This window comes from Peromyscus maniculatus, chromosome 11 (genome assembly GCF_049852395.1).
Source record: "Peromyscus maniculatus bairdii isolate BWxNUB_F1_BW_parent chromosome 11, HU_Pman_BW_mat_3.1, whole genome shotgun sequence".
NCBI lineage: Eukaryota > Metazoa > Chordata > Mammalia > Rodentia > Cricetidae > Peromyscus > Peromyscus maniculatus.
Window position 1 is genome coordinate 68,314,610 of NC_134862.1, and position 13,511 is coordinate 68,328,120.

The window sequence follows — 13,511 nt, forward strand, 5'->3', positions numbered from 1 at the left end:
TAATTGTAGGATTGATTGCCATTTTAGATATTTATAGCTTATAGTCATATATATCTTATAAAAGATTAAGTTGTAGGTAATTTTCACAGGATAAAATGACAGGGAAAATTAAGGTGACGTGAGAAGTCCCGTTAGCCCTGGAATCTAGTATGCCTTTCTTGTGAATGAGAGACAAGAGGCTTCAACAACAACTTATAATGTCAAAATTGCCTAGAAAGATAGTGTGTTTTCGTAAAGATATCTCACTGAAGGATGTTAAACACAGCAAATGGACTGTGTTTACATGGAGCTTTGGGTTTTACCATATCAACTCTAAATCTAAGTGATGATCTCATAAAACCAAAAGGGGGTTCTTTTATTTTTTTAAAGATTTATTTATTATGTATACAGAAGAGGGTGCCAGATCTCATTACAGATGGTTGTGAGCTACCATGTGGGTGCTGGGAATTGAACTCAGGACCTCTGGAAGAACAGTCGGTGTTCTTAACCTCTGAGCCCCATCTCTCCTGCCACAAAAGGAAGTTCTTTAGAATAAGAAAAAATAAACTAGTTCATATTTTTTTCTTAATTTTTAAACTTAAATTTTAAGTCTTACTTAACCTTTAAAACTTAAAAATTATAACCCTTCTAGGATCTCTGTTCATTGCCTAGGTTTGAATAATGGCTCCCTCATTATTTTATTCCTGATCTTGTGCACTTGAACCATGGGTACAGTCACAATTACTCAGTAACAAAGTGGGGAAGCTTATGTGGCTGTTCCAGAGTTGTTCTCCTTGTAGTTCCTTTTTCTCTGATGTCCCTTCTGTGCTTCATGAAGTGCTCAATTAGTTGCTGTGCTCCTGTTATGACAGCCTACAAAATATTTTCAGGCAAAGAGTGAGTCCACAATAAACTGGGTCCACATAAAAATAAGAATATATTCATTTGTTTCTCTTCTCTCAAGGATGTCAGTCTTGTGCTGACTAGTGTTCAGTGTTAAAAAGCAGTTTTTTAATCCAGTTTTCTGAGTAATATGGTCAAAGGAAAGTTCTCCCCAGTTAAATATTGACCCCAAATGCAAGTGAACTATACTTGATTATGTTTCTCTGAGTATAAATTTAACTTTCTTTCACTTGTTTTACCTTTTGACATTTTTAAACATTTGGTTTGTATGTTAGAGTTGATGGTACCATAACAATGGTAATTGGATGTAGCTATCATTTCATGCCTGCCTTCCTTTAATCCCAGCACTCTGGAGGCAGAGGCAAGCAGGTCTCTGTGAGTTCAAGGCCAGCCTAGTCTACAAAACGAGTTCCAAGAAACCCTGTCTCGGGGGAAAAACAAACAAACAAAAAAATAAAAAAAAAACAACAAAGCAAAATAAAACAAACAAAAACAAAACAAAAGATACCTGCCTCCGTGTAGGTTTTGGCAAAATGAAAGAAAATCTCCTTGAGATAATTTTGAATTTTCTTTATGAGCTAATTATAGAAATGAGGGACAGGAGATTCTGAGATGTAGAAAATTAGACATGTTCAGCAAAATTCCATAGTTGAAGTCAGTTGTAGGATGCATGGCTGAATTTAAATCTGGCGTAAGATCATAGTGACAATGGTGTTTGGTTCTATTATTAATTCTTTTTAATAAATGCGGCATCACTAAAGTACTGGATATTATTGTGTGGCAAAAAATTGGCTATCAGTGACAGGGTACTTCAGAAGCCTATGCAATGGCACAGGAGATGGATAAAAACAGTTGCTGCACAAAGCCAATCTGAACACTGTTCTGGAACCCTTAGCAGAAAGAGAACCATTTGCTGAAAATTCTCTAACCTGCACTTGTGGCATGGGACCTACACACACAGATAAAATAAATTTTAGCTGGGTGCACATCTTTTAATCCCAGCTCTTGGGAGGAGACATGCATATCTCTGTGAGTTCCAATGCTAGCCTGATCTACATATTGAGTTTCAGGCTAGCCATGGCTATATAAAGACCCTGTCTCAAAAACAAAAACAAACAAACAAACAAACAAACAAAAGTTAATTCAAACTGGGGAGTAGTTTATTTGGTAAAGTACTTACTGACTATGCAGAAGGACCTGAGTTTGTATCCTCATAAAAAGTTACAGTATGCACACCTGTAACCTCAGCACTAGGGCTGGAGACAGGTGAATTTGGAGGTTCACAGCCAATGTAGCAGTAACATTGTACTCATAGTTCATTGAGAGACCACTCTTCCACTCTCCTCCTTTCCCCATCCAAAAGGTTAAGTTATTGAAGAAGACATCCCAACATTCACCTCTCATCTCTACACTCACCCACATGGGCTAGCATACGCACATATAAACATGCACACGTGCATATGCTACACACCACCCAAAAAAGTTAAATCAGGCAAGTTAAATACTAAAACATAAGCATTTGTAAGAGCCCCTGATTTGATGTTTATGTATAATTCACATATGTGATGTAAGACAAAATTAGTATAAGTCTAAAGAGAGAAATGTAATAAAATTCTGTTTTGGATGGGGATGTATCTTAGATCATGTGAGTATCGAGTGTGTATGAGACTATGTCCAAAATCAGTGTGGGTGGACATAGGTGAACAATAAAAAAAGATAACAATTGAAAATATATTTTCCCTAGGGACTTTTCTAAAGGTAGGGGTGGTTTTTGTTTTGGGGTGTGTGTGTGTGTGTGTGTGTGTGTGTGTGTGTGTGTGTGTGTGAGAGAGAGAGAGAGAGAGAGAGAGAGAGAGAGAGAGAGAGAGAGAGAGAGAGAGAGCGAGCGCGAGAGCGAGCGCACGAGAGCGAGCGAGCGCAGGAGCACACCAGAGGACTGAGTGTCATCTTTAGGATTGTTGTTCACCTTATTTGAAATAGTATAGTCTCATTGTCTGGGAGCTCACCAGTTAGACTAGACCAGCCATCCAGGGAGCCCTAGGCATTCTGTCTCTGCCTCCCTGGCTCTGGATTACAAATCACACACATTACATGGATTTGAGAATGGAACTCAGGTCTTCTTGCTTGTAAAGCAAATGTTTTGCCAACTGAGCCACTCCAACACGCTTTATTTTTCATTTTAGTTGACACATAGTTATATTGTATACTTAAGTGCAGCTTTTCAGTACATGTATATAATATGCAATGATTGGATTCAGACAATTTGCCATGTCTTTCACCTTGGGCATTTATCATTTCTTTATGGTAGGAACAATGAAAATACCCTGTCCTAGGCAATTAAAAATGTTTAACTTCTTTTTGTTAACTATAGTTATCATATTATGATTCAGACCATTCAGGTAACTTGTTTTACCTAACTATAACCCTATATCCATTAATCTTTTGGCCAATCTTAAGTGCAAAGAATGCTGGGACTTTGAGTGTTATTTTGATATTCTATAGAAAAATAAGAGGAGAATTAGAATTGAAATTTAACTCTCAACATCAGGACATCATATACGAGCTGGGTTAATATTTGAGTAAGTGTATTCATTGCACTTATTTTAGAATTTATTGCTCTTTGGGTCAGCTTGAATATGTTACTTTTACTAATAGTCCTGTAAATTTCTGTTGACAAATTTGAATACTTAACTCTTAGCCATATATTAAATTTGATTTGATTGACTTTGTCACTAGCCCTTTCAAGTGTGTAGTACTCTGCCTTAACAACATTTATTGTGATGATTTCTCTCTCTCTTTTTTTTTTGTAGCCCCATCTGCTTTGATATGATTGAGGAGGCATACATGACAAAATGTGGCCACAGCTTTTGGTAAGATGATATTCATTCAATATAAGTGCAACTGACAAAAAATTATGCTCCTTAAACTACTTTTAGATTGTTTCTTCAACTGATAGGTCTTTACAGGTTTGACAGTTCAAGATATAAAATTTGCTTAGTACATGACTTCTGTGAAATACAGGCTTTAAGATCTTGTGTTTATTACCTATTGGCAGAAACAGTGTTGTTTTAGAAAATCAAGGTGGGTAATCAGTCATTAAGCATGAGATACCAATTATTCACTTGGGAGTAAGGTGGGAGGACCCAGAGAACAGGTGGACACAAACATAGGAAAAGGATGGAGTAGATTAAAAGGCTCTATACTCTCTTTGTTAACACTTCACACACAGATTGTCTTTAGACTACATAGGGTTATATTAATGTATTTAAGTTTTTAATTGTACAATAACATAGAATTTACAGTCTTATCTATCTTGATACATACAGTTAAGGTTGTGCTATGTTCATTGTTGTGTAGTCTCGAGGACTTGTTCTTTTGGCAAAACTGAACCTTTTAAAACAATGTCTGCAGTTACCAAAAGCAACTATCTACTTCCTGTTTGTGTGGGTTTGCCAGTTCTAGATAACCCATATCATATATACTTAGATCTTAGTTAGGGTTTTTATTGCTGTGAAGAGATACCATGACCATGACAGCTCTTATAAAGGAAAAACATTTAATTGGAGTGGCTGACTTACACTTTCAGAGGGTCAGTTCATTTTTATTATACTTTTATCCCCTTCCTTCCCACCAAATCTCTTCTACTAAAATGTCCTCCTCCTACTCTCATATTTTATTTTTCATTTTTTTGTTGATTAATTTGATTATATGAAAATTTCATACATGTAGATGTTATGATTACACTCTCCTTTTACCTCCCGCTTGCCCCTGTCAACCCTCCTCATCCCTACTAGTCCTTTTCTTAGGTTCATGTCTTTGTTTGTTTTGTGGCCCCACTGCATTTAATAAGGGGTGCCTGAATGAACATGGGCAGGTGGTTATTTACTTAAGCAAGGACAGCTTACCAGTGGCTATAATACTGATGAATATGATCTGTGTCTCACCCCCTGGCAACCATTAATTGCTTATAGTTCCTGGAAAAAACTTAGCAACTTAGGTGTCCTCTCCCATCCATGATGGTTTATTGATGGGCCCAATCTTTTGGAGATCATGTATAGGTAGCCATGCTGTTGTAAGATCTGTGGTACAAAAGTTGTGTCATCCAAAAGACAGCATTTCACAGTACTCTTTCTTTCCTATCTCTGCTCTCTCTTTTTCCATGTTCCTTAAGATTGTGGTGAGGAGGATTAAACATGTCCTTTTTATGGCTGGCCATTCAAAAATTACTTATTTTTAGCACTTTGACCAGTTATAAGTCTTTGGTTAATTGTAGCCCACTACAAAAAACAAAACAAACAAACAAAAAAAAACCAAAAAACAAAAACAAAAAACACTTCTTTGACCAAAGCTGAGAGAAGCACTACTATATGGGCACAAACAATTATTTAGAAAGCATTTTGACATCATATCCATATAGCAGAACAACAGTAGTAGGTTCCCTCCTCGGTCCAGTATACTCCCCAGCTATGGGCTTTTGACCAGATTTGTAGTGCTCAGCATGAATTCATACTGTGCAGCAGGCCTAAAACCCAGTCAGAAAACAATTGGTTAACTCCATAACAGATATGCTACTATTGGCACATACGGGCACATCTTGCCTGGGAGGTTGTTATTGTAGCTTGCAAGGTTCACAGGTGGGTAAGAAAGACTCTTGTGACTTCTCTACCCCAGAAGTCTGCATAATGCCTTCCACTACTATAAATGTTAGTGAGAAGGGAGAAAAATTCTAGCACAATTCCTGCTTGATTTCTCTGTCATTTGACTTAAGTGTATAGTTTTTTTCAGCAGCAAGGTCTTATCTAGTCTGGTAGACAATGAAGAGCAGTGGCATCAGTCTCCATTCTCTTGGGTGCCTTTGGGTACCTTCCTGACTAATTACTCATGTAGAGGTGGCAGCCAGATTTTTGTTTAATAACCTATGGCTTCTGAGAGCAGCATTATGTTGTTTTATCTTAGCACAGTGGCTGCTATTTCAGCCAGCAAGTGCAATTCCTCAGTTACTGGCCTGCTTCTCTGGCAGCGCTGCCAGGCCTGGCGGGAATTCTGTTCCTGCAGGCTCTGTTCTTGCTGCTAAAGGTAGCTTTAACTAAATAAATCTCTTTTCTTCTATTTATAAATAAGACTCAAGATTCAAAGGCTAGGCTGAAAACCTGGTAGCTCAAAGAGGTAGAGTAGCAAATAGCTAACCGTCCGTCTTTGCTGATGTCTCCCCAAAAGCATGTTCTTCTGCTTTACCAAAACAGAAAAAGCCATGCCTCTCAAAAAATCCTTTCCTACTACTTCAGTGTGTCTCTCATCTCTTCCAGATGATTTCTGATGCTCCATAATTACTTTCTGTCAACTAGTTGCTAACTCAGCCTCCTGACCCAAGGTTAATTTTATTTAATTAACACAAATGCTAACTCAGGGTTCACAGTGTGATCAAATATCCCTCAACAGCATTATCCATCCATGTAGGCTGTTAGCTTCAGATTTTTAAAAAATGACCGGGCGGTGTTGGCGCACGCCTTTAATCCCAGCACTTGGGAGGCAGAGGTAGGCGGATCTCTGTGAGTTTGAGGCCAGCCTGGGCTACAGAGTGAGTTCCAGGACAGGCTCCAAAGAGAAACCCTGTCTTGAAAAACAAAAAAAAACCCATTAAATTGTAATTTTTGTTAGCTTGCAAATTAGTAGATTTCCATATGACTTTTTATGTAGCACATAAAGCAGAATGTATGTTACCTTCTTTGTTACATTTATTCCTTTATGCATTGATTTCTAACTCAAGGTGTCATACTAGACTTTAAAGACACAGAGGAAAGCAAAACACATATTTGCCTTTAATGAGTTAGAAGAGGATTGATGGTCACCTACAGTTAGTTAAGTTTTATATAGTGGTATATAAGTTGTTGCACCTTAATTTTTTTTAGTATAGATTGATATTTTCAAGTCCAATATGAAAAGTCAGTTGCACTTTCATTAGCAAGGACAGTTCGTTTTGGCTCTGTCACAGGCCCTTTTTTTTTCTTTCTTGAAAGGAAAGTATGGAAATCAGCCAATTGATATGAAATATAGTTGATGTCACAGAATTTGAGACATTTATAATAATTTTGAATATACTGACAAGCTTTCTGATTTTATAACTTGTTCTGTTTCATTTACTTACTTTTGTGCTATTGGGATTTGTTCACCAGGGCCTTGCAAGTGTTACACAAGCATTCTACCAGTGTTACACAAGCGTTCTACTATTAGCTATGTCATCAGCCTCTAGAGCAGTGGTTCTCGACCTTCCTAATGCTGCGGCCCTTTAATACAGTTCCTCATGTTGTGGGGACTCCCAACCATAACATTATTTCATTGCTTCTTCACAACTAATTTTGTTACAATATGAATCATAAATATCTGATATGTAGGATCTCCAGTATGTGATCAGAGGGGGTCACAAGGCTGAAGTTGAGAACCAGTGCTGTAGGTTGTTTTTGTGGCATTATTCCTTAATTTTTTTTTTTAAACCGGAAACTTATTGTTAACATCTAAAATATTCTCCTTTTACTGTCAGTTCTGCTCATCTTTACATCCTCCCCCAGGTTCCTCCTTTATAACTGGCTTTATTTGAATTTATTAATAAAAGCTTAAGTCTTCTTACATTTATTTCTTATAACAATAATTCATCTTTTTCTCTAAAACTTTTTCCACATTGAATTCTTCATCTATTGTATTTGTATACCTCATCATGTGTCTTAGAAAATGAAAACAAAAACATTCAATGTTATTTCCTTTGTTGGTTTATCCAAATAGGAAGTGTAATAGATTTGGAGCATATCTTGTAATATGGTAATCATAGTCTTGCTGTTGTTGTAGAAGGTGATGATAGTGTTTCTAGAACAGTGTTCCTATCATTTGTTTAGTAGATACTGGAGTCTGTATTTACTATGGATAGACAATTACTCCAGCTTTAGGCCCCTGTGCTATGCCAAAGAGAGTTCCTGTTGTTGCTTGTCTTGAGAGTAACCCATGTGAAGTGAAGGTGGTAGATGAGGAGAACAGTAAAACTTGATGAATGGAAGGGAGCAAGATGAGAAAAGCAGCTTCAGTTTATAAAAGGAAAGTAAATAGCTAATAATCGGGATAGAAGAAAAGCTGTGTCTTCTTTTCAGAAATGTTTTTTCATTAAGTACCTTTCTCATTCCTTAGAAATTTATTCTTTTTTGATTGTCAGAGTAATATGTACTTACTATAGAAATTTGAGTTAAAAACATCTACAAAGGAAGTATTTCTCACCTACAGAAATACTGTTAACTAGCACTGTAAATGTGTTTTTAGTTTATTTAAAATGTACAAATATGTTAGTGATATGTTTTTGATATTTTTTGATAAGGTTGAACAATATTTAATATTTATTTTTGCAAGATAATACACAGTTATAAAAGGTTCATCATTGAAACAGTAGGATGGTTCAGTGTGCGAATTATGTTTTGTTATGCAAGTCTGTCAACCTGAGCTTGATCTCCAGAAGCCATGTAAAGGTGGAAGGAACGAACCTACTTCACAAAGTTGTCCTCTGATCCATTACATATGCCTCCCACCATCGCACACATAGAGTACTAATAAAATTAGCATTTCTTAAAAAGTAGTGCACCACAAATATATAAGAAAGACATTTTCTTTAGTATATATGAAATACATTTTATATATAAGTCACAGTTTATTTATAACTTACTCATTAATAATATATGATATATGTACAAGTAAAATGTGATTTTTATTGCCACTATACCATTGTATTGAGTTGATAATTGCAGATTTAGTCAATTTGTATGTGTAGTTTAGGTTTTCTGTTATAGTTTGCCATTAGGATGCTGTTAGATAACCCTTCAGTGAATAGTATATATGTTTCCTGATGATAAATCCCTATAAATAAAATAAATTTTAAAAAAAGGAATATAAAACCTTAAGGTTTTTCCTGCATGTACCTTTTAGGAAAGTTGTACTGGTTGCGTTTCCTTCAGCTATTTATGATTATGTTTTCTGGAGTACGACAGTATTTATTTTTCCATTCCTGTTAGTAAAAGTTAACGCATAATTTTGAATCAATTTTTTGTTCTTGTGAAGTGAATATAACTATTTTGTTATGTAGTGAAGGTGATGATTTTCTTATTCTTCTTGACTCGATTTTGGTCTTTGCTTAAGTAGAGTTTTTGTTTGTTTGAGCTCTGTGTGTAATATGAGGATATCAGTACTCCCAAGATTAATTAGACTATAGGCATTTTGCTTTCTAGGATATAATAAAATATATAACCTAAAACATAGTCCTTATTTCTATTTTATGCTACATGTAAGAGTTTTTTAGTTTATTTTGAAATAGTTTATATATTGTTCAGTCAATAAATGCTTTATGTATTTTGTTATACAAAGATATAAGTGGGAATAAGTTGGCTATATTAGTTACATTGAAAGTGAGAATACTAATAGACAGTGTTTTGTGACCAGTTTCTTAATTTCTTCATTGTTTTAATTGAGTTTGTGTTTTTATTTTTTCTCCCCATGCTGATAGCTACAAATGTATTCATCAGAGTTTGGAGGACAATAATAATAGATGTCCCAAGTGTAATTATGTTGTGGACAATATTGACCATCTCTATCCTAATTTCTTGGGTGAGTCTTTGAAATTATTTTTATTATACTCTTTCCACAAAATATATGCTAATAATAGTTTATTCAGAAATCCCAACTCAGAAGTAAGCAAGTTTTTCTCTGTTACTCACCAGGATGCTTTCATCTTCTTGGGCTATGGCATAGACTCTGTACATGGTTAGTACCATTTCTTGTTATTTTTCAGTTTCATAAAAGCAAAACCCAACCTACCCTTTAGAGTTTTGTGCACATGTTTGGACAGAATGTTAGGTTTCAAGAGACTGCCAGAGGTCTAGAACCCCTTTATGTTTCTGTATGTAGAATTTATTATGTGTTTCTATGTTTTTCCTGACAGTTGAACAGTGAGAAGTAACAAAGGAAAGGTTTGTGGGGAGAGAGAACATGTGCTTGGTCAGTGTTGACTGATAGGAGAAGAAAAAATTGAGCATGGAGAATCGTGGGTATAGAATATATGAACTGGAAAGGTCATCTCCCAATTGGAGGAGGAGGATATAAATACAGAATTTGATAGGGAAATGTAAGAACTGTAGTATAATTTTAACTATAAGTGGTAAAAACTTGGAGTAAATGTTGCAGGTGCTATTTGTGAATTTAGAAATTAATGGTTTTAGTTGGATGTGGTGGCATGTGTTCATACCCAGCACTTGGGAGGCTAACGGAGAAAGATCCTGTGTGGTCCAGGCAGACCCTGTCTTAAAATAAGTTATTATTAGTTTTACACACTGAATTTCTTAACATAAAATTACAGACCCAACTTCAGTACAAATTAAGGGAATAAGGACTATTAGAACACAGCAGAAATACTAAGACTAATTTTTATATGTGAATAATAAACATAAATAATTCATGAGAACGACTAGTTCCAAGTAGAATGTTCTACTTCCTATGAAAAACAAGTAAAGAGAGTTGACTCGTGTCTGGGAGGTTCTAGGTTGCTCAGGGGGCTAACTACTTTGTAGAGGTTTGTAACTTTAGCCCACCTTCATCAACGAGGAGATGAGAGGAACTGAAGGGTGAGTTGATGCCCAATGACCACTGATTTAATCAGTTCCTGCAACTTAATGAAGCCTTTGTAAGAAACCAAAATGATGTCTTGCGTAGAGATGTGCATGTTGCTGACCATGTGGAGATACTAGAAGTGTGACATGCCTGGTGAGAGTAGGCAGCTCCACATCCTTCCCCACCTACCTTACCCTGTGGAAATCTAGACCTGGTTCTTGACATCAGCGAAAGGAAAACAGCAACCTAAAGATATGACAAAGGGAACTCAAAAAACACAGATTATGTACTCATTAGGGTGGCTGCTAGTAAGGATTGCAAAGACCTGGAGAAGTTGTGTGTGTAATGTTTGTAGTGAAATATGTATGGTGTTTTCTGAAAACAAAACAAAATTTTCATAATCCAACAATTTTCTGTAAATAGATACCAAGAAGAATTGGAAGCATAGTTCTGCAGAAGTATTTGTATATGCACATTCAGAGTATCATTATTCACAGGAGCCAGGAGATGGAACTATGGAACGCTTAGTAGATAAAAGGCAATGGATAAAATACAAAGTAGAATATTACTTAGACTTGAAAAGGAAGGAAATTCTGAGAAAACCCCTCAGTACACTCAGAGTTCCTTTATTTCCTTCCCCTAGTCTTCAAGTACAATACCCAATTTCAGGGCTTAGGCTTTACTTTATCCCCACTTTCTACCCCACCCCTCATGTGTGTGGGTTTCTGTGTTTATAAAATTTGTAATTTAACTTTTCTTAGTCTTGTTAACAATCTACCTCTATTTGCAACCTTTAAAATCTATATTTAGATCTGTATGGTGATGAACACCTGTAATCTCCCAGCATTTCAGAGGATGAAGTGGGATGATTTTTAATTTGGTTCTAAGCTCAGGCTGCACAGAGAGACTCTGCAACTCACTCACTCTCTGTACCCCCTTCCCCCTCCCCCCCACAGAGACTCTGCAGCTCTCTCTTACACACACAAATACTCTCTGCTCCTTCTCCTCCCTTTCTTCCCTCCCTCCCTGCTCCTCATTCTCTCCTTCCTCTCTCCCTACCCTCTCCTTTTCCCATTTGTCTGTTCACCTCTCCTATACATATACTCACACTTAGGCAGTCAGAGCTCCTGTTAGGCACTATATTACATACTTTATGGAGATGGCTTAATTGAGTCTTCGTGGTATCTTATGAGATACAGTATTATTATGCTTGTTCTTAGATGATGACACAAACAGATTGAGTATCTTAGGTAAAGTAATATAGACTTTACCTTTCTTCTCAGTCATTTTTCTGAGAACTGATTAGATTAGAGATATGAAAGACTAATATGAAAGTCTTGGTTAAAAGTTACATACCAATGGTCAATTATATGTAGCTTGTATTTTAAGAGACTTTCCCTTTATTCACATTTTAAAGTGAAAACTAAAAAATATTTTTTAAAGAAATGCTATAAAAAGTAAAGTATACATACAAAAAAAAAACCAAAAAAAAAGATCAGTCCTTTTATTTCACAACCAAACTGCTATTTATTTAAGGTATAATTTTTTTTTTATATTTATTTTACAATACTATTCAGTTCTACATAATAGCCATAGATTCCCTTGTTCTCTCCCTTCCTGCCCCCCTCCCCTTCCCCCAAGCTCACCCCCTATTCCCACCTCCTCCAGATCAAGGTCTCTCCCCGAGGACTGGGATCAACCTGGTAGACTCAGTCCAGGCAGGTCCAGTCCCCTCCTCCCAGATTGAGCCAAGCGTCCCTGTATAAGTCCCAGGTTTCAAACAGCTAACTCATGCAACGAGCCCAGGACCTGGTACCACTGCCTAGATGCCTCCCAAACAGATCAAGCCAATCGACTGTCTCACCTATTCAGAGGGCCTGATCCAGTTGGGGGCCCCTCAGCCTTTGGTTCATAGTTCATGTGTTTCCATCCATTTGGTTATTTGTCCCTGTGCTTTATCCAACCTTGGTTTCAACAATTCTCCCCATCAAAATACCAACACAATTCTTCACAGACCTGGAAAGAATAATACTCAACTTCATATGGAAAAACAAAAAACCCAGGATAGCCAAAAGAATCCTGTACAATAAAACAACCTCTGGAGGCATCACAATCCCTGACTTCAAGCTCTACTATAGAGCTACAGTAATAAAAACATCTTGGTATTGGCATAAAAACCGACATGTGGACCAATGGAATCGAATTGAAGACCCTGACATTAACCCACACACCTATGAACATATTTAAGGTATAATTTTAAAAGTAATTTTTATTAGGCCTTTGAAAATTTCATACACTGTATTTTGACCATATTCCCCCTTCTCCCAATTCCTTCCAAACCTACCCCCCACTTCCCTATCAACCTAGTCTTGTGTTTTTTCTTTTACACCCATCAAGTCCAGTTTGTGCTGCCCAATAGTTTTAGATGTGTGGCCTTCTACTAGATAACAATTAAGTTTAATACTGTGTCCATTTAGCAGGATAATAGTAGCAGGTTCTTCCCTAAGGCGTATGACCTGTCCAGTCACACAGGTTTTAGGCCTGACAGTGGTACAAGGTATGGTTTCATTTTGTGGATTGGGCATTATCCAATCAGAAAGTGGTTGGTTACTTTCATGATGCTTGTTCCACTGTTGCATCAGTGGGATATGTCCTGCCAGACAGGCTGTTAATGTAGATCAAACGGTCTCTAGTGGCATAAGATTGATAGTTGCTTCCCTCCTCCAGTGTTGTGCATGGCACCTTCTTTGAAGTATAGTTTTTAAAGGGTAAAATAATCAATGTTTTCAGTATCTACACAACAATTCTGAGTCAGTATTTAGAGCTGATTTTGCTTAGTTACATTATGTCCTTACTAAACATGCTTGAGACAGGGCTTTTCTGTACAGTTCAGTTTGTCCTTGAACTTGTAATTTTATCATCCAACCCTCCCAAGTGCTGCTGTGTTTATAAACCTATGCCACCATGCCTGCTTTTCCTTTTTTTTTTTAAATATA

The 13,511-nt window shown here is 36.6% G+C and overlaps 1 protein-coding gene across 8 annotated transcripts in view; it reads left to right on the forward strand.

The window, feature by feature from the left end:
• Window positions 1-13,511, forward strand: part of Cop1 (COP1 E3 ubiquitin ligase) — a 123,280-nt gene that overhangs the window by 3,938 nt on the left and 105,831 nt on the right. For 5 of the 8 annotated variants that reach the window (XM_076547789.1, XM_076547787.1, XM_076547786.1 and 2 more), the window contains exons 2-3: window positions 3,693-3,752; window positions 9,416-9,516. In XM_076547789.1, coding sequence (XP_076403904.1) covers window positions 3,693-3,752; window positions 9,416-9,516 — 161 coding nt within the window. Of the gene's footprint in view, window positions 1-3,692; window positions 3,753-9,415; window positions 9,517-9,629; window positions 9,673-13,511 lie in introns of all 8 variants that reach the window. The other 3 variants (XM_076547790.1, XM_076547791.1, XM_076547792.1) reach the window with 1 other exon arrangement.